We start from the raw sequence: 20,832 nt of genomic DNA on the forward strand, positions 1-20,832 counted from the left end.
GCCATTGTAGCAGCAGTAACCAGTCTAACAACTGCGCCAGACACTTGTTGTCTTACGTAAATGTTGCCAACTGCAGTGCCATATTCCACCTGTTTACGTATCTCTGTATTTGAATGCGCCTGCCTACACCAGATTCTTTGGCGCTTCAGTGTATACACTGAACAGTGCATGATGGGAGAGACCCTTCAAGGTATACAGTCTGTATAACAAAGCTCCTAAAGAAACAGTGACTTATGCACATTCATTCATTCACTTGTTTCTGTGGACCCCATCAAGAAGGAGAACAGTCAAGGGTGTGTCAAGATATACATTACCAGAAGACAATAAAATCATAAATACTTAATCCATACACTAGATTAGTGGCAAAGTATCACTGTACTGCTTAATACTATTCATGTAAATGCAGCTAAGTTTAACCATGTAAATTAGACATAAAACTTCTGTTTCCCCAGTTCCATTAAACAGTTGCTGTTTTAGCTTAATATTTCCTTAATTACAACAGTGTTTTTCAAAGAATGTAGTTACCTACTGCCAAATAAATGGACTCACTCAATTCATGCAAACACCTGTATGTAAGATCTCTGAGGGTATGAGATGGAATGATTACACAGGTTTAATTTCAGTTAAAGCTGGTGGCAGACTTTGGTATGACAGTGGAAAAATTCAGTCAATCTAGAAAGGTGATTGCTTACAATATACTCACATGACCTATCCCAAAATATTGCTCAAGTGCCATATAAGATTACTTTCTTGATTGTGGATATTTTTCCTTAGCAGCACTATAAGTTCAAAGGAACAAAAAACAAACAAACAGGTTTTAATTTCACTTGTTTTCAGATTTTTTTATTATTAATCAAACTGAGCAAAGACCAGTTCTTTATGCAGTTATCCAGACTACTATCACTTCATAGTTGTCATTTGGTTCAACACAGCAAGTAAACCCACTTCTCAATGTCAGAAAATAACACAATAACTTGACAGTCTCAGATAAGTTCACAACAAACATGTCTCAATATTTAGTTTTCACGTACAACTCAATTGCATATCCTTGGAATTCACAAATTACAATGTCAGCCTAACTCCCTATTCAGTGAAGTTTATGAACATAACTGTATCTTTGTTAACAGTTCACAAGGGAGGTAAACAAAGTAGATGAGCTCCACACATACATGTCTAATTATATACAAATAATTCACCAGCTCCACACACATGTCTAATTATATACAAATAATTCAACACTAATAGCGAGTACAAACAAAGATGTGAGCAGTAGGTTACACAGTCATGAATTTTCATAGAGATGTAACAAAATTATTGCAACTCATGGACTTTTATCACATAAACATTAATTGTGTGATTGCTTAAAAACGAAGACGTGGATTGTGTGGTTATCAGACAGGGATTCACACAAAAAATTACCTAATTAAATTATAAATTGCTACGTGATATTATCACAATGATTGCTAAGCCTGGACTGAGGATTTTTGGGTTGAGTGAAGAATATATAGACTGGTGTCATGATATTTTGTGATTTTGATAGTGAAGTATATATAGCCTGGAGTCATAATATTTTGTGATTTTGAGAATTACATTATCTGTACTATTATATACAGTCAAGCCATCGCTTAAAATTGTTACCAGAAATCTTGGAAAGTTCTTGTCTGATTTACTTCAACCTTTTACATGATACTTTAATAAATGTTCTTTAATATATAAAAATTGTATACACAACTATGTGTTTTTTTGTTTTCTTCTACGGAATCTGAATTGTCCATTGTAGATTAAAACTATGGGAAATACTGTCATTGAAGCTATTATCTTCACAGATGCAGCAGCCAGGGAGGTCTGTCATATCCTGTATATGATTAACCCATTCGTTTTAAATGACTTCAATTCCCAATCAAGTATTTGATAGCAATAACAATAACCAAAGCTCAAGGTCAGAAAGAGGGGAGAAGATTAAATAGGCAGGGGGGTAGGGTGGATACAGAGAAAGGGAAGGAGTAGATGGATAGAGAGAGGGGCAGGAAGATGTGGAGAGAGATATAGGGGAGGGGGAGATGAACAGAGAGAGGGTGCAGGAGGTGACAGACAAAGAGATCTGGAGGGGGGGTGGGGGGGGGGTGTTAGGAGGAGATGACAACATATATCCAATTACAATACGTATTTAGCAATTGCAAAGCATTGCTCAATTTGCTAATAGTTTATAAAATGAAACAGGTCAGAATTAGAATTAGAGTGGATCTATTAAATCCAACAATAACCTAGTTTAACAAAATGATACTTATTTAGGAAAGTATCAAAGTTCAGGGTATTATCTGATTAATATATGGTATGCCTTTGCGGTGGATTCACTATTTTCGTGTAAGATGGCCATCTTTTAAATTTAGACAATTTATTCAAATTCTTAATTAATGGCTTAACTATATGACCAAATGCGTTATCAGGATTGGAAAAATTTGTGTAACAAAAGTATAAAGTCAAATCCTGGAATCAAAGAAGCACAAGGGCTCAAAATGACAAAAATAACTTTGGGTGCGGCCAAAATATAATTACAAGTGTCTTCTTGGTTAATACGTTACTGGAAAAAGAAAATTAGTTACCGGAAGGAATGAAAGCAGGACTTATTGATGAGTGGTGTCAATTCTCTCAAAACCACTGATTAGTTCACACTAATTTTACTACAGAATGGTGTTGCAACTACTTTTAATGCTAATTTCTTTTAATTAACAAGGTTTTAAGTAAAAATTAAGTATACCACTTGAATCCATAGACTGAAAACTATAGCATGGATTATAAAATTATTTGAAATACCATATGAACACTATTTTGGTAGTTTTAAGTACACACTGCATATACACTATGTATATAAAAAGATTCAGGTGAAAGACAGGGAAAAAATATTTCTTTTAGATATACTCCAAAATTAAAGAGAGATGTAAATGAAGTATGTAAGCTTAGGCACTATACAAAGAACTGAATCTGCACCTTCTACAACTGCAAAAGACACATACCTGTTTACGTTTGGAAAACTCTCTCATAGTTCATATATGATTATATATAATACTTGTTCTCAGGCTTTCGTGTTATGCAGTTTTCATTCTGCTTCCCTGCTGTGACCGGAAATTGAGCAGTTAATTTAAGAAACCACTAACTCACCTGTAGATTTTTTTAAGGACACTAAGACTCTCTTCTGGAATGTTGTGAGTGTGTCTGCTGTGGTCAGATGACATAGGACATAGCTTAAGCCATTGCACGTATGGCGGAAGCCCGTGATCACGACCTCTATGAATCAAAAGGGATGCTACATTCCAGTTTGATGTAGAGGTAGATGGTGTATGTGCCAGTGGAATGGATGCTGGTGTATTCAGTAACTTCTGTATCACAGGTTCTGAACTATCTTTTGATATATTTTTGCTGTCCATCTGCAAAATATAGGATGTGATAGATTACAAGAGTTAATGGTATGGTAAATGATACTTCTGTTAATTAACTAGTGAAAGTATTTCACAAAAGTAATTTATATACAAAATACAAAAGCAACATATGGACAATAATGAGCCTGACATCATTTTTCAGTGGCAATATCATGGCATTCAGTCATCCCTACATCTATAAATTATCCAAAAATTTAACTGCTGTAAGTGGTAATACAGGTACCACACGGAAAATTTATCATAATGAAATTACTGTTTCATATTTTTAACATGTTGTGCAGCCAGGCTTCAATGCCCAGAGACATTGGACATATGACATATGTGTGTGTGTGTGTGTGTGTTTTCATATTTTTAAGTTGTTGGGCAACCAGGCCTCAATGCCCAGAGACACTGGACGTGTGTGGTGTGTGTGTATGTGTCTTATGCTTGTGAGAGTGTGAGTCTGTTTTCTACTTTTTCTGAGAGCTTCAGCGTTTTAGCAGACTTTTTCATTGTCTCTCTGCATCGTAATGTCTCCCTTATGTGGTGAGAAGCACTCAATCTTTTCCCTATTGTTTTTAATTGAGTAATATCATTCACAGTGGATAGTCAGAGGTGGAAATTATCCAAATGGTAATAAAAACATATGGAAGCCTTCCCGGTGAAAAAAAGCCACAGTTTGTACAAAAATATAATGATTAGACCTTCACTGATTGTATGTGTGCCGTATTCACCAATAACTCACAGTTTCAGCTTCATCAACTGAGCAAACATTGATACATTACATAAAACATAATGGGATGGTGGTTATTGTTGGTGCTGCCTACAAATGAGTTTGATTCATGTCACACTTGCAACACACATTTATTGCATACAGCTGTGCTAATATGGTTATTCTGCAGCCTTGTTTATGTTTTTCCAGAAAGCTGAACCAGATATCGGTGGTGGGTGAGGTGGCGAAGTGGTTAGCACACTCGACTCACATTCAGGAGGATGACGATTCAAATCCGGGTCCAGCCATTGCGATTTAGATTTTCATGATTTTTCTAAACCATTCCATACAAATGGTTGAAAGAGCATGGAAGATTTCCTTCTCCATGTTTGTGCTCCATCTATAATGACCTCGATGTCAACAGAACATTAAAATCTAATCTCTCTCTATATCTCAGTTCATGATAATTTTCCATGTAGTGGTTCCATGAGACAACTACACAGAGCACATGAAGAAGACAGCTAGGTCAGATACCAAAGTTATACATGCAAAATGAAATCACTACATCAACACCAATAAACAATGCCATAAACCTCAGGAATACCATCTTATTTAATGACTGCAAACCTATGTGTGTACTGTCAGAGCTGTTTCTCCACATTACAATTGGGAACAGTACAACTGCATCAGACATTCAGAGAATGGCTTCAGTTATGAACTTTTCTCTGGGAACTGTTTTTTCTTCTACAACATGATATAACACTTACTGTGTGATAACAGCTTAACTGCACAAACCAGTGTGTGACTAACCAGAATAATAAATATATTCCTCAGTCCTCACAACATCTGACAAATATCCATCAAAGAGACTCTGAAGAAGCAAAGAACTGAAATTAGCTTAGAAACTGTTCAAATCTCCCTGAAAAATGCTCCAGTTTAAGTGCTGTACTACACCCAATAATAATAATAAATGGCCAAATAACTTAAAAATTTTTCAGTATAATTGTAAAGTATGATTGTGAACAATACTGAAGAACCAAAACATTTGATGAACTGCTGTATAGTGTTTTGGAATGTTTCTCAATCATCTAGAAGATGTAATATTTTGGCAAGTTGAATGTTCAGTCATTCCAGATGACTGACTGTTTTCTGCTGGATACTGCCTTTCTGTCCCCTCTCCCTAGCTGCAGCCTCCGGCCATTTGGTTCAAAACCATCGTACAATATGCGTTAGATGAGTATGTGCCAAGCAAGTTCGTAAGAGATGGAAAAGAGCCACCGTGGTACAACAACCGAGTTAGGAAACTGCTGCGGAAGCAAAGGGAACTTCACAGCAAACATAAACATAGCCAAAGCCTTGCAGACAAACAAAAATTACGTGAAGCGAAATGAAGTGTGAGGAGGGATACACGAAAGGCGTTCAATGAATTCGAAAGTAAAGTTCTATGTACTGACTTGGCAGAAAATCCTAAGAAATTCTGGTCTTATGTCAAAGCGGTAGGTGGATCAAAACAAAATGTCCAGACACTCTGTGACCAAAATGGTACTGAAACAGAGAATGACGGACTAAAGGCCGAAATACTAAATGTCTTTTTCCAAAGCTGTTTCACAGAGGAAGACTGCACTGTAGTTCCTTCTCTAGATTGTCGCACAGATGACAAAATGGTGGATATTGAAATAGACGACAGAGGGATAGAGAAACAATTAAAATCGCTCAAAAGAGGAAAGGCTGCTGGACCTGATGGGATACCAGTTCAATTTTAAACAGAGTACGCAAAGGAACTTGCCCCCCTTCTTGCAGCGGTGTACCGTAGGTCTCTAGAAGAGCGTAGCGTTCCAAAGGATTGGAAAAGGGCACAGGTCATCCCCGTTTTCAAGAAGGGATGTCGAACAGATGTGCAGAACTATAGACCTATATCTCTAACGTCGATCAGTTGTAGAATTTTGGAACACGTATTACGTTCGAGTATAATGACTTTTCTGGAGACTAGAAATCTACTCTGTAGGAATCATCATGGGTTTCGAGAAAGACGGTCGTGTGAAACCCAGCTCACGCTATTCGTCCACGAGACTCAGAGGGCCATAGACACGGGTTCACAGGTAGATGCCGTGTTTCTCGACTTCCGCAAGGCGTTCGACACAGTTTCCCACAGTTGTTTAATGAACAAAGTAAGAGCATATGGACTATCAAACTAATTGTGTGATTGGATTGAAGGGTTCCTAAATAACAGAACGCAGCATGTCATTCTCAATGGAGAGAAGTCTTCCAAAGTAAGAGTGATTTCAGGTGTGCCGCAGGGGAGTGTCATAGGACCATTGCTATTCACAATATACATAAATGACCTTGTGGATGACATCGGAAGTTCACTGAGGCTTTTTGCAGATGATGCTGTGGTGTATTGAGAGTTTGTAACAATGGAAAATTGTACTGAAAGGCAGGAGGATCTGCAGCGAATTGACGCATGGTGCAGGGACTGGCAATTGAATCTCAATGTAGACAAGCGTAATGTGCTGCGAATACATAGGAAGATAGTTCCCTTATCATTTAGCTACAAAATAGCAGGTCAGCAACTGGAAGTTGATGCTGGCATTTGTCCAAAGAGAGGCCGGACCTCACTATCAGGTGTTTTGCTAATTCATATGTTGGTGTGCTAATGTTGCTAACAATTGGGCAGAGTGCCATTCTTTCCTTGAGGACTTTAGGTAGTCCATAAACTCCAGATGGCACAGCTGCTCATGGACAATGTTTCTTCACTGTCTTCTTATTTGGGGATTGTGATAGACAATCTCAATGGCCATCCTCTTTACTCGGTTCGTAGAGCTGTCTTTAGTTCTCTTGCAAGTATTGTTCTCTTGCAAGATACATGATTCATCCGACCAGGTGACATGTTTCCATTGATCCATGGTCTAATTGCTATGATTCCATGTCCACTGCTATCGTAACTGGTGAGTTCATTGGGTCAACATGGGAACACATAGGGGTCATACACTGTGGACCTTGTATCCAAGAACATGCACTGACTGGTGTGCTACAAACACTTTTTCTTGCATCAGCATTGTATTTTGTCATCACATCTGCCATACATCACTGCCTATCCTGCTTTATAGAGCAGGAAAGCCTCTGACCTCCAACTTCTATGATGAGGCATGCGCATCCAACATGTTGTTGCCTGCTTGTGTTTCACTGTCATTCAACCACTTTCTACAGATGATCCTGACAGTAGCATGTGAACAACTGAAAGTAGCTTTGCTGCTTCTGAGGTGCTCATTCCCAGGCACTAGGTCATAACAATCTGCCCTTTCAAAGTTGCTTACGTCAGTGGATTTCCTCATCTGTGGCCTGTATCAACACTAGAATGATTCCCCATTCATTTCTGTTGATTACAATTTCAGAAAGATTGGATGATTTATTTATGAGTAGGAGATTCACAAACTAGGCATGTCAATAATGCTTTGGCCCATGTATGGTCCTTATGCAAGCTGTTATTCAGCTTGGCATTGATACAGACAGCTGTTTGATTTCCTCCTGAGCAAACCATCCAAAATTCTGTCCAACTGGTGTGACAGTAGAAACTCTCCTCATGTGTGCATGGGCGTTATCTTGCTGAAATGTAAGCCCAGGGTGTCTTGTCATGAAAGGCAACAAAAGGGGGCATAGAATATCATCAATGTACTGCTGCACTGCATGGTGTTGCAGATAACAACTGGAGAGGTCCTACTATGAAAAGAAATGGCACCCCGAGACCATCACTCCTGGTTGTTGAGCTATATGGCAGGCATCAATCAGGTTGGTATTCTAATGCTGTCTAGAGAATCTCCAAACCCATCTTCACTGGTCTTTGGGGCTCAGTTTGAAGTGAGACTCATCACTGAAGACAATTCTACTTTAGTCAATGAGATTTCAGGCTGAAGATATGTCTGGAGATGGCCCAGACAGTGGTGGGATAGCAACCTGGCTGTTGCCCACCATACAGCCTGACAACCAGGAGTGATGGTCTGTGGTGGCATTTCTTTTCAAAGCAGGACACGTTTGGTTGTCATCCATGACACCCTTACAGCACAGTAGTGTGCAATGATGATATTCTATGCCCCGTTTTGTTGCCCATCATGGCGGGTCATCCTGGGCATACATTTCAGCAAGATAATGCTTGCCTGAACATGGCCAGAGTTTCTATTGCTTGTCTTTGTGCTTGCCAAAGCCTATGTTGGAAAGGAAGTTTGCTAGATCTCTCCACAATTGAGAACATTTTGAGCGATATAGGCAGGGCTCTCAAGCTCAGGCTTTTGATGTTCTAACATGCCAATTGGATAGAATTTGGCACAATATCACTCAAGAGGACATCCAACAACTCTTATCAATCAATGCCAAGCCAAATAACTGCTTGCATCAGGGCTGAAAGAGGAACAAAGTGTTACCGACTTGCTCAATCTGTGAAGCTCTCGCTCTTCAACAAATCATCCAATTTTTCCAAAACTGTATTCATATGTTTGTCTGTAAATGTACATCAGATCTACCAACTTTTGTCCCATTTGGATAATTTCTTAGCAGAGCTTTTTTTTTAGTCTTTGAGTGTATTTTCCTTAACATATTGCATCCCCACAATGCTACCAGGCAGCAGCATTCAATATCACAGTGGACACTAGTCATAATGTTTAGGCTCCTCAGTGTATTTGTGGTCTTAAATCCAGTAACTTTGATTGTGTGAGACTATTTGAAAGCACTTCATACATTATATCATGCTCTGAGAGTTAGAAGTTTCCCTTTTAGGAACCAAAAAAGGAAAAAACTGATTGGATGGTATAAGAAATTCAGTTTGAACTCTCTGTTAAAGAGACCAACAATGAGAAGAATGGACAAAATGTGGACAGTGAAACGCAGATAATAGGCATTCAACTGTTCCCTTTCTTGAAATGAGCTGTGACCAAATGATCTTTCTTCAAGAAATCTTGATATCGGTTGTGCCCAAGCTATATTCCTTCAAAAAAAGTCTTTTAACATTTTCCTTTTTTTTTAGTTTCTCCTTTTTATTCTTGAAATAAAGTGAGAAAGCTTGCTGTTTTCTAAGTTTATGGTTCAGTATCATCATTTATTTGTTGCTGTTACAGCATCAAAGCTTTTGGTGCACATAAAAGCACTTTGTCTTCAGGCCATGAGTGGCCTACTGGGACCATCCGACCGCCGTGTCATCCTCGGTGGAGGATGCGGATAGGAGGGGCGTAGGGTCAGACCCTGCTCTCCCAGTCGTAAGATAGTATTCTTGACTGAAGCACTACTATTCGGTCGAGTAGCTACTCAATTGGCATCACAAGGCTGAGTGCACCCCGAAAAATGGCAACAGCACATGGCGGCCTGGGTGGTCATCCATCCAAGTGCCCACCACGCCCGACAGTGCTTAAGTTCGGTGACCTAACGGGAACTGGTGTATCCACTGTGGCAAGGCTGTTTTTGGTGCACATAACCAATTTATTTACCTGTAACTTTTATTTCAAATTTCCATAGCATAGTATGAGAATTATAGCCTTAGTAATGTTTTAACAGTGCTTAACTGAAAACATTCAAAAGACATACCAGTGATTCAGGTACCATGAAACGGAAAATCTGGAGTGCTGTTGTTGCCACACTGTTGATTGTTCCAGCATGGTTTGAGCTTGAATAACTTGTAAAATACCCTTGTTCTTTAAGTTTCAGTTCTGGTTTTTGGGATACAACCTGGAAAATGAATTACAGCAAAAATATCTACAATTATTTTATAATATTTCACATACAGATAAAAAATGTTGGGTGATTATAATCTTAATTTATATAATCTATTTTTAAGTCACATTAGACATAACAAAAATAGAATACTACAACATATTATACAGCTAAATAGTTTACCACTTGGTAAATGCAGTTTTTTACCTATCAATATAATAAACAGGTGTTATGATAACTAAAATGAAATGCAGAATAAAAGAAACTCTCTCTCTCTCTCTCTCTCTCTGTGTATGTGTGTGTTTTATTTGTGAAGACATTCTCTCTCTCTCTCTCTCTCTCTCTCTCTCTCTCTCTCTCTCTCTCTCTCTGTGTGTGTGTGTGTGTGTGTGTGTGTGTGTGTTTTATTTGTGAAGATATTGATAATAGACAAATGTTTGAATGGCTAAAACATGAACAAGCATGCTTACTGGACATATTCTACTAATCTTGTGATTGTTAGGACTCTAATACTTTCAACATATTATGAAAATAGTTTTGGTCTTACGTATTTTTAATAGCTTCGTAAGTGTTTATTGTTGTGAAAATCAAATATTTTGTAGTGAACCAAATTCTGAAGTGTTTGTGTTAATAAAATTAAACTATTTTTCACATAAAATAATTTCTGTTAACAAATGCACAATATTCACCAGTATTATTAATAAACTTATATCATTAAAGAAAAAATGGTTTCAAAGTGTGTGCATTTCTTGCAAAGAGACCTTAATTTATACTGACCTGTCCCAGGGCTGTTGGTAAAAATTCATTGAAAGTTATGTGTTGAATTTCAGCCACAACAATTCGACGAGCTTCTTGGAATACAGTTTCATCTGACCAATGGCTGTTTAAGGCAGCAAGTTTGGATGCTACATTGTTATGCTCTTGAAGAAGTACAGAATAAAGAGCCCCTAATGCAGATTTCTCTTGGCACCTAAAGAAAAACATTTATATTTAAAATCTGGTTGACAAATTCTGCACCACTGCTGTAATCATATCCTGATGCTGTTCTCAGTTTCATATTGGTTATATATGATTAAAGATGACATCTCTTCAAGAGTTATGGTATGAGTATATTATAACAATTCAAAGTGATGAATCATATTTCTATCTCAATGCAGTTGCAGAGAGTAACTGTCCATTAGATGACATACCGAAAATTAACTGAATTTCCATTCCTGAACAGGTACTCTTTCTTTTTATGATATTAACAGTTATCATTAATTTGCAGAAAATTTGCAAATTAAGATATTTTAATTTTCCATTATTTTCTTTCAATTTTGTGGTTGGAAGTGAATATGAAAAAATATTCCTGTATCACATCAGCATTTGTATCCTTTTTATTTCTTCCAGCTACAGTAAGTAATCAGGCAACTAATGAAGGAGTCAAAGATTCATCCACATTCATACTCTGCAAAACATTGTGAAGGCCATGGCTGAGGGTGCTTCCCATTTTACCAGTTATTAGGACTTCTTCCCATTCCATTCACATATGGGGCACAGGAAGAATGATTGTGTAAATGCACATACTGTAATTATTCTAATCTTATCCTGGAGATCTGTCCAGATCTTACCATGTTCATTTTTTAAATATTTTATATGGCAGTATGTGGTCTTTCCTCTTTGTTTTGTATGATTGTTTAACTCCCTTTGTGATACATGGCATGTTCAGGAATGCAGGCATGTTGCTTCTAACAATCTCGCTTGGGAAAATCTCTTCAATGAGGGATGAGAACTCATTTATGAACATATTAAAATTAGTGCCAATCTCATTCAGTCTGTATACGAGGCTCCAGTCCACCCACTGTAGTTTATGTTTCAGGATTTCTAGTAAGTCTCTGGTCATTAACTTTATGTATTTCCAAGTAGGAATTGCTGTCTTCACAGGTATACTGACATGCAGAGTGAGGAGTTATCCATCAAGGTCAGACAACCCATTCAAGCCTCAGGTGACTTTGAAGCTATGGCACATACTTATGACTATAAATATATTGTCTATTTATGCCTGACAGTCCAATGTGATCCTTGTGGGTAGGTCAATTATTAATTTAAGATTGTATGAACTGATCAGATACTGAAGCTCTACTTTGTTGTTGCTTTCCGTTTCCTCAGTTTACAAATGAAATGACACAATTTTGGCAACTTCATTGCTCTCAAACAGATATGATTTTATGTATATAGACTGAAGCGCATTAGGGGGAATTTAAAGTAGACTGGGGCAGCAGCGAGAATATGGATTGAGGAGGGAGGCATGCTATGGTAATCCGTGTAGTTGTGTGAACTGCTGTGTCAAGGCAGATTGGTGGCTAATGCACCTGCCTAGTAAGCAGGAGGCCCGGGTTTGATTCCCAGTCTTGGTACAAATTTTCACTTGTTGCTTCAGTTTATAGACATAAAATCCTTGGTTTATGTTTGTTATCTCCTTCTGGCATATCTCTCGTGACATACCAAGAATAGCCTGCAAGCACAGATGAGCTACACTTGCCCTTCTACATTCTTTTCATTGCTGAAATGTCTTGATGAAAGTGCTCTGTGTGCTCATCACTCACAGCGCCACAATTGTTTGGAAAGAAGTCAAGATTAGAGGCCAAAAAGTGGATCTTGAGTGGCATGTTACAACCTAGCTCATAGAATATCCTCAAAAGTTCATTAACAGCTAGGTTGTAATTTTCAGCTCACTGATTTCCCAAGAAATTGTTAGTAACATTTCTGAAGGTTTCGCAAGCTGTTTTCTCTGTTCCATTCAAGACCCTACTAAATGTCCGCCGCTCGTGGTCTCGCGGTAGCGTTCTCGCTTCCCGAGCATGGGGTCCCGGGTTCGATTCCCGGCGGGGTCAGGGATTTTCACCTGCCTCGAGATGACTGGGTGTTTGTGTTGTCCTCATCATTTCATCATCATCCAGGAAAGTGGCGAAATTGGACTGAGCAAAGATTGGATAATTGTACGGGCGCTGATAACCACGCCGTTGAGCGCCCCACAAACCAACCATCATCACAACCCTACTAAATATTCCTTCCTTAAACAGTTCTTGGATTTGCAGTCCAACGAAGATTCTTTCTTTGATCGTAGCATCACCGAGGTGTGAGAATTACTTCTTTAAATACTTGAAAGCTTCTCTTTGATTCATCACTTTCACTAAATTCTTCATAAGACCTAACTTTATATGTAGTATACCATAACACATTTACATGTAGTATCACAGGAAACTAAGGGAGTATACTGTATATTCTTCTTCCCACACTGAATTTAAGATACAAACCATAATTTATCACAAGAGCAAAGTTCAAGTTACTACAAGGAAGGGCAATGGCAAAAAGAGGCAGAGTGCTCTCCACTCTGGGATTATATGAAGTTAGTTTACTGATTAGTGTGCTGAGATGGTGCTGACCATCTGTGATGCATGTAGGCCCTGATGTGGTTCTGTCTTGTGATGTTTGAATGTGTTGCTGCCTTGCGGCCAGCCCCACAACATTGGCATTGGAGTGAGCAAAGTGAATAGTGACAGCTCGCATGGACACCTCATGAAATGTTGTGGTAGCCATGGCACCAATGCCGATACAAGACACATGCTAACACAGTGGTGTACCATAGTAGATATCTCTGTTGTGAAGTGAGTGATATGTGAATTGAGGCATACATTACTTTCGTGGGTCCCTTGTATGTTTGTATAAGCCTGGCAGGAAGTACAAAGCAACAGTGAATGTCAGAGAAACAGCATTGTATGGAAATGAAACTTGGTTCACTCGCAAACTGGTGTTAAATAAATTTGAAGCACTGAAATATGAACCAACGTAAAAAATGTAAATTGCATAGAGCAAGAATGAAATAAAGATGTACAGGAAAAGTAGTCAATAAGTCTATGGAAAACACTTACATGACAGGCTAGTCAGACATCATCTATGAAATCATCAATAACATGGATCTGGAAAGAGCTGTGCATAGAAGCAATTACACTGGCAGCTGAGAATCACATGATCTAAAATAGATTATTGAGTATATTTGGTGTAAAAGACCTGCAGAAGGCAAGAATAGATGGAGAACAGTACTAAACTAGTCGAAAGATGAAAACATCGATTTTTATTACATCCTGTTTCTCTTTTTACTTGGCTGGCATATGCATTCAGTTATGAAGTTATTGCCCAGCTAAGTGCAGCCAATATCCACTTTAATGACTTTCCCCACCTTCCATTTCTTGCTCCTTCAAAGTGCCCCCATGTATCACTCCCAAAGGGACTGCATCTACTGTGAAATGAAATGTCGTGTGGCTAGGGCCTCCCGCGGGTAGACCGTTCGCCTGGTGCAGGTCTTTCGATTTGACGCCACTTCGGCGACCTGCGCGTCGATGGGGATGAAATGATGATGATTAGGACAACACAACACCCAGTCCCTGAGCGGAGAAAATCTCCGACCCAGCCGGGAATCGAACCCGGGCCCTTAGGATTGACAGTCTGTCACGCTGACCAATCAGCTACCGGGGCGGACATCTACTGTGAGAAGCTTAGATTAATTACTATGGACACAGAATCATTCTTCCCATACTCTGTATAAGGATGGAATGGGAATAAACTCTAATATGTTGTATAATAGTAAGTATTCTCTACCATGCACTTACAGCTGCATGCAGAATATGGATGTAGATGCAGATGTAGGTGAAGAAATTATAAACTTCAGTATTATGCTCACCACCGACTCGGAGATGTCAGTTACAGTTGCGATGATTTTCTACAAGCACAATATAAGTTAATCAGAACTTAATTAAGATAAAGAAATTACTGAAATATTAAATGATACAGCGAGTATATGCAGACAAGGAAAAACAATTCCTGGCTTTTTCCCAGATTTCCCAGTTAAAAATACTTTTTCTTGGGTGAAAATACACTTTTTACATGTTAAGCAACAGTATACTTTCCCTTAGAACTGTAAAACTTATCAATCCTTTGAAAAGTTAAGCTTTTATACATTGGCATAGAACATTTCCCCCCCCCCCCCCCCCCCCTCCCCAAATTTTTGTATTACAAAAGTATAGATTTAAATTCCACCAAATACAGCATGTTTGTTTCCAAAGCACTGAAATCGAGATTGTGATGTGCTTTTGTAAGCCAATTGTAGCTCACGTCATGTGATAAACTGCCTATTGGCTTCTGTCTCGGGTTCTTCGGCCGACGTTCATCTAATGATTTTTCTGACGTTTCACCAGCACGAGTGGCTGGCATTGTCAAAGCTTCACCCTCCATTGCCGGTGGTGAACTGGGCAATGGAGGGTGAAGCTTTGACAATGCCAGCCACTCGTGCTGGCGAAACGTCAGAAAAATCATTAGATGAACGTCGGCCGAAGAACCCGAGACAGAAGCCAATAGGCAGTTTGTCAACAAGAAGCTACGAAAGCCTTAACAATTTTGTATCATGTCATGTGATCTTTCCAGCCAATGACAGCAGATGTTCAGAGCATAGGACATGCGTGGCATAGTCATCCAATAACAACATCACTGTTAGGTAGCCCGAACACACAAAGAGCAAAAGTTAATGGTTTAATTTAATACACATAGAGTAGCTACAAGGAAAGCTAAGGTTTCATGTATAATATTAGTCTTGATGATTAATAATCCAGAAGAAAAGCCAAGATTTCACATACAATATTGGTCTTTCTTGCATGTGTTACAGTTTAAGGTATATCAGACAAATGTGCCAGTAAAATTTTCAATAGTGACTTAGATGTCTGGTCTTTTGGGCTCAAAATTCTTCTAAGGGGCTGGTCCTCGGAGTGTTAAGTTTTAAATGAGAGTCAACACTTTGTGATTTAAGAAATTCATTGCACATTCTCACACATAATGTAATTAATATTCTGTAAAAGGAAATTTACTTTAAATGTAATGCTTTTCAAACCACCATTCACAATATTTTCCTGAGACTTGTTAGAATAGATTCTTTTCCGCAGCTGTCAGAGAGCATCAGAAAACAAATATTATGGTGCGTGAGCAGCTATGATGACTTGGGAAGCCCATATGTTCATGTGTATATAGCGTTAAGAGGTATCACACTATGACATAAAAGAAACAGGACATCAGGGGATATTCCACAAGCACTGAAGTTTTGTAGCACATACTAAAATGCATATTCATATGTCCAGATTCACAATGAAGCAGGCCCCAACCTGAGATTAAAATTTTCAATGTGGTTTTTGGGTTGTAAATGTCTTGGAGTATCAGTAATGTATTATCTCTTGTTTCATTCTTTATTATGGCATAATCCCATACAAACCAGAAGATGAAAACATGCACTTGAAATTTGGTGAATAGTTGAAACTTAGTGTGGAATGAAACACTTCATTTCAAAAAAATTTACTGCCGAACCAGCAAAATCACTGAATGTAAACACGGGTTGCGTGGAGACTACCCACTCCCCAAATGCGTGAATCTGGCAGCTTGGGCATGCCAGAAAAATATTTCTGGGTAGCGTCTGGCTGCATGTTGCTATTGCTGGGAAAGGTAACAGCCAGAAACGAGAGAAGATACTGCTCATATGCGACTCAACTGCGCGTGCACTTGAGCACACTGGCAACTGCTCAGACGAAGCCTAATATAAACAGTTGTGACGTCATGCACATCGGAAGCAGTTTTTTTTTTTTTTTTTTTTTTTTTTTTTTTTTTTTTTTTTTTTTTTTTAAATGACATATTGTATAGTCTTTGTCCTAAAACTTCTCACACATTTTGCTGTTGGTAGACACTTGTGTGTTTTGTTTTTGTAAATGGTGCATTTCCTTTGCAACTTAAGTTTTATTATTTTTTCTCCTTTATGTTTTATTGCTGCAGTATTATTCTGCAGTAGTGGGATATAGTAAAATTCTTTGTTAGAAAATCAGTTCTTACCAGTAAAAATTACAAAAATTTACCTGAAAACTAAGACAGTGAAAAATTCCCAGAATTCTAAGAAATTCCTGGGATCTTCCCGGATGAAAAAATTTCCGGATTTTCCCAGATTGTCTGGTTGTCCTGAGACGTATACACCCAATAATAGTACCACAGTCACAAATACAATGGCTTTTTACACCATGAACACCTCAACCAAATACCACCAAATTTGTACTCCAGTATTTTCACACCAGTGGAATCAATTCATTAAATATTTCATTCTTATTTGAGTTTATTTTTCAGTGCAGAAGAATACAATTCCTACACACAAAGAATAGTGTGAGTACATGGTTATTGGGTATGCCTAACGTTACTGGAATGTTTCAGGTGGAGATAGCAACACATGTCCAGAGGCCATGCACATACAGCTTATAGCCATCTTTGTTATGAAAAGGAGAGTCACTACTCACCATATAGCAGAGATGCTGAGTCGCAGATAGGCACAATACAAAGACTCTTAGAAAGTGAGCTTTTGGCCAACCAGTCTTTATCAGAAATAGACAATGTGCATACATGCACTCACGCAAATGCAACTCACTTTCTGGTAGTCTTTTTGTTGAGCCAATCTGCGACTCAGCATCTCTGCTATATGGTGAGCAGCAACCATCCTTTTCAAAATACTGTTACATTCTATCCTGGATTTTCCACTGTTTGATTTTGTTGTAGCCTTCTGTAGGATTTTGCAAAAAGTCAAACTGCTGACATGAGGGACATGGGAGCATCATACTGACAGACTGTACAGACAACTGGCTGTAGTGCAATGACTATAGAATGTCTAGTGATGAGACAGATTCAGGACAACACATACTCACATCGAGCCAGTCAACTGGGACACTGAATGGTATCCTCTGTTGCTCAGCAATGAGTCTTGCATCAGTTTTTGGCAGTTCGGTTGACTACAATGTGTCTATAGTCAACCTGTTACTATGCCACAGGCAGCAGTGATTATTGGGACCCAAACCTCTCCAACTTCTGGTATCATTGGATGGGGAGCTATTGGGTGTGACACCAGGACTAATTTGGTAATTGTTGAAGAGAGAGTGAATGCTGACAGAGATGAGGCAAGAATTGTAAACCCTGTTGTCCTATTCTCTATAACCCGGGTACCAAATGGCATATTATAGAAGAACAATGCAAGACCCACACTGCAGTTCATACCAAAAACATGTCCAGGAATGTATGGATGTTCAAGTGTCCTGCCCAGTTCCCTGATGTAACGGCCATAGAGTGTATGTGAGATGTGATGTACACATGTATACTTCAGGTTCTAGACAGTAATCTTCATGAACTACCACTGCATGTGTTTCGGGCAAGGCAACAAACTTCTCAAGATGATGGCCAGAGACATTAGCTTCCATTTCATAATGAATAAAGAATGCATTTGTGCCCATGGAGGTCACACTTCTTACTGATGATGATGATAATGACGAGGGACATGTTTGAAATGAAATGAAACTTTTAATCATTTAATACTCATTATGTGATGAACAGCTCCACAAACTTTTATAAGCTCCAAACTGATACTTCACGGTGTAACTCTTTCCATTACCAAGCGCACTCATCCAGATAGGTCAGATAAAAATGACCTGGAAATGGAACAAACCTTGAACATGCATCTACGTCAACTCTTCCCTCTTCCATTTTGCGATAAGATGGTCCTAGCTCATCATATACAGCTGAACCATCCAGGAAAGCTGTCACTGCATTCATCTGCTCTCGTACTTCTGCAAAAAATTGAAAAACATTGCAGAATTACTGAACAAAATACTGCTAATAACATTATTCTCTCCTTTTTCATGCACTCCATACCTAATGCAAGCCTCTCTGGTTGGCTGAACAAAGGGAGATAGTGAACACTGATGTTACATGATCTCATTCCATGAGACACTGTGGAGAGGTTTAACCCACAAAAATAACATAAAGCATGCCGAGCAGGAATTTTACACCATCACCTGTCCTCCACTAGTAGGTCAGATAAGGACAATAAAACTGTTTCCCCCTTAATGATTCAAAACAACTCTCTCTTGAGTCGACTGCAACCACAATAACACTTAAGTGTGTGACACATTTATTGTTTCTACTTCCACCGCAGCAATAGTCAGATGAAAGGATGGTAAAACAGTCTTCTCCTGTGGAACAAAAATATCTAAAAACTGAAATAAGAATTTTGGTCTTTTTTCCATTACCATGTGTTTCAGTACCAGAATGGTTAACAAGCAGCTGAATATTTTGTATAGTTATCTCTTCACACTAATGAAACTTCCTGGGGCTCTTTGACAGTTCTCAGACACTGGACTGAAAACCAACAAAACTTTTTGTACAAGGCATATGATATTCTTCTGTATTTGTTTAGCACCTGTGTATTAGCAATAATGTTATGATCCTTTTAAAAAAAATCTGTGCTGATGTCCTCAATCTATCTTTCTAACATAGTTGTTAGAGCACAGTGTATCTTTACCATTCTGGAATGTCATTTTTTTCACATACTTAACTTGCTGATTGTGGTATGAACTAGAGCTAGAGATAGCTCTTCGCGTATTTTGTTGTATGATGTAGAATGTTTACAGCTGATCATAGAGATCATTTTAGCAATTGCTTTATCATTATTAAACTACTAGGCATCATGAAATTGACTTTACAGCAAACTTTTTGGGGTGGCCGTTTTCTATAGTAAGTAGATAAATATTCTTGTGATAAATGCAAACGTCTTCTTCTTGCTCCAATATAATATTTGATTACAGGTTTTAGCATAACAGATGAGCAACTAAAAAATGCATTGGAGATGAGTTTTATATTAAAAGATTAAAAGGTGAAATCCTTCTGGAATGTAAATAAATATCATTTCACAGCAAGAAAATGAGTAAGACACTAAAGATCAAGCTTAGATGATATGGATTATTAGCAAGAAGAAAAAACAACCAATAAACTATGTTTCTACAACACTCACCTAGTTTACAGTCATCTGAAATCGATGGCAATGACCTCATATAGGCATTGCACGTTTTATTGCTCCTCTCTGGGTAGCACTCAGGGTGATTGTGAGTACAGCAGTCCACTGAATCTGTTGAACAAATACAAGTTCATTTCTGCTGGTGGGTGTCGAGTGTAAGCAATGTAACAGATACCTGTTGACAGATGACTTACTAATGTTGATGGTGGCTGCTAGATCGTGGGCTAGCATGTCACCCCACACAGCAGCGAGACCTGTGACATAGCTATGCTCATTCACACCAGCCTGTAGTTTGGTCAGTGCTGCTGCTACTATCTGCGGTGGCGGCAGACCAGGAGGCTGTGGTGTAGCACTGAGACCTGCTATGCAGTAGCAATACTTGTAATAGGTGATATTATACACATACATGCAGTGAATTATTACTATTTTTATTAAATAATGGAAAATTCAGTCTGGATTAATGATTATATTACAAAACGGATAGACTGTTTCTCACCACACAGCAAAGATGCTGAGTCGTAAATAGGCACAACAGTAAGCTTTCAGCCAAAAAGTTTTCTTCTGAATTAGACAACATATACACGCACACTTCGGCAGCCAGAGACAGTGCTCAAGTGTGTGTGCATTGTGTTTGCATGAATGTGTGTGCATGTTGTCTAATTTGTAAGAAATCATTTTGGCTGAAAGCTTACGCATTAACAGTCTTTTTGCTGTGCCTATCTATGACTCAATACCTCTTCTATATGGTGAGTACCAATCTATCTTTTTCATAATAATGTCATTATTTTTATTAAAAAGTCTATTAAAAGCATGGCAGTACATCACAACCATAGCAGAGCAGCACTTAGAAGTCAATGACTTTACTGATAAGATTGGTATTATTTGAAAATGATTGAGGAACCTTATGATTGTAGGAGGAGTAGTCATAAAGTCTTAACTATCACTTTGAAAAGTAGTTACATAATTAATGAAACATTGGAAACTCGAGGTTGGAATACCAACAATGAAGGAAAAGACAGAGTACTACTTACCATAAAGAAGACACACTAAGTTGCAGACTTAACTTTCCATTAAATAATTAATCCTTTGTTTGTTTGCAAGAACACATGTGCAGA

General features: G+C 38.4%; 1 protein-coding gene across 1 annotated transcript in view; it reads right to left on the reverse strand.

Moving 5' to 3' along the window:
- Positions 1 to 20,832, reverse strand: part of LOC126162579 (uncharacterized) — a 384,276-nt gene that overhangs the window by 113,636 nt on the left and 249,808 nt on the right. The window contains exons 6-11 of the mRNA XM_049919174.1: positions 19,912 to 20,076; positions 19,715 to 19,828; positions 18,371 to 18,491; positions 10,600 to 10,792; positions 9,697 to 9,837; positions 3,160 to 3,425 (exon numbers count right to left, since the gene is read on the reverse strand). Coding sequence (XP_049775131.1) covers positions 3,160 to 3,425; positions 9,697 to 9,837; positions 10,600 to 10,792; positions 18,371 to 18,491; positions 19,715 to 19,828; positions 19,912 to 20,076 — 1,000 coding nt within the window. The remainder of the gene's footprint in view (positions 1 to 3,159; positions 3,426 to 9,696; positions 9,838 to 10,599; positions 10,793 to 18,370; positions 18,492 to 19,714; positions 19,829 to 19,911; positions 20,077 to 20,832) is intronic.

The sequence above is a fragment of the Schistocerca cancellata genome, chromosome 2, assembly GCF_023864275.1.
Source record: "Schistocerca cancellata isolate TAMUIC-IGC-003103 chromosome 2, iqSchCanc2.1, whole genome shotgun sequence".
In the NCBI taxonomy this organism is placed as follows: domain Eukaryota; kingdom Metazoa; phylum Arthropoda; class Insecta; order Orthoptera; family Acrididae; genus Schistocerca; species Schistocerca cancellata.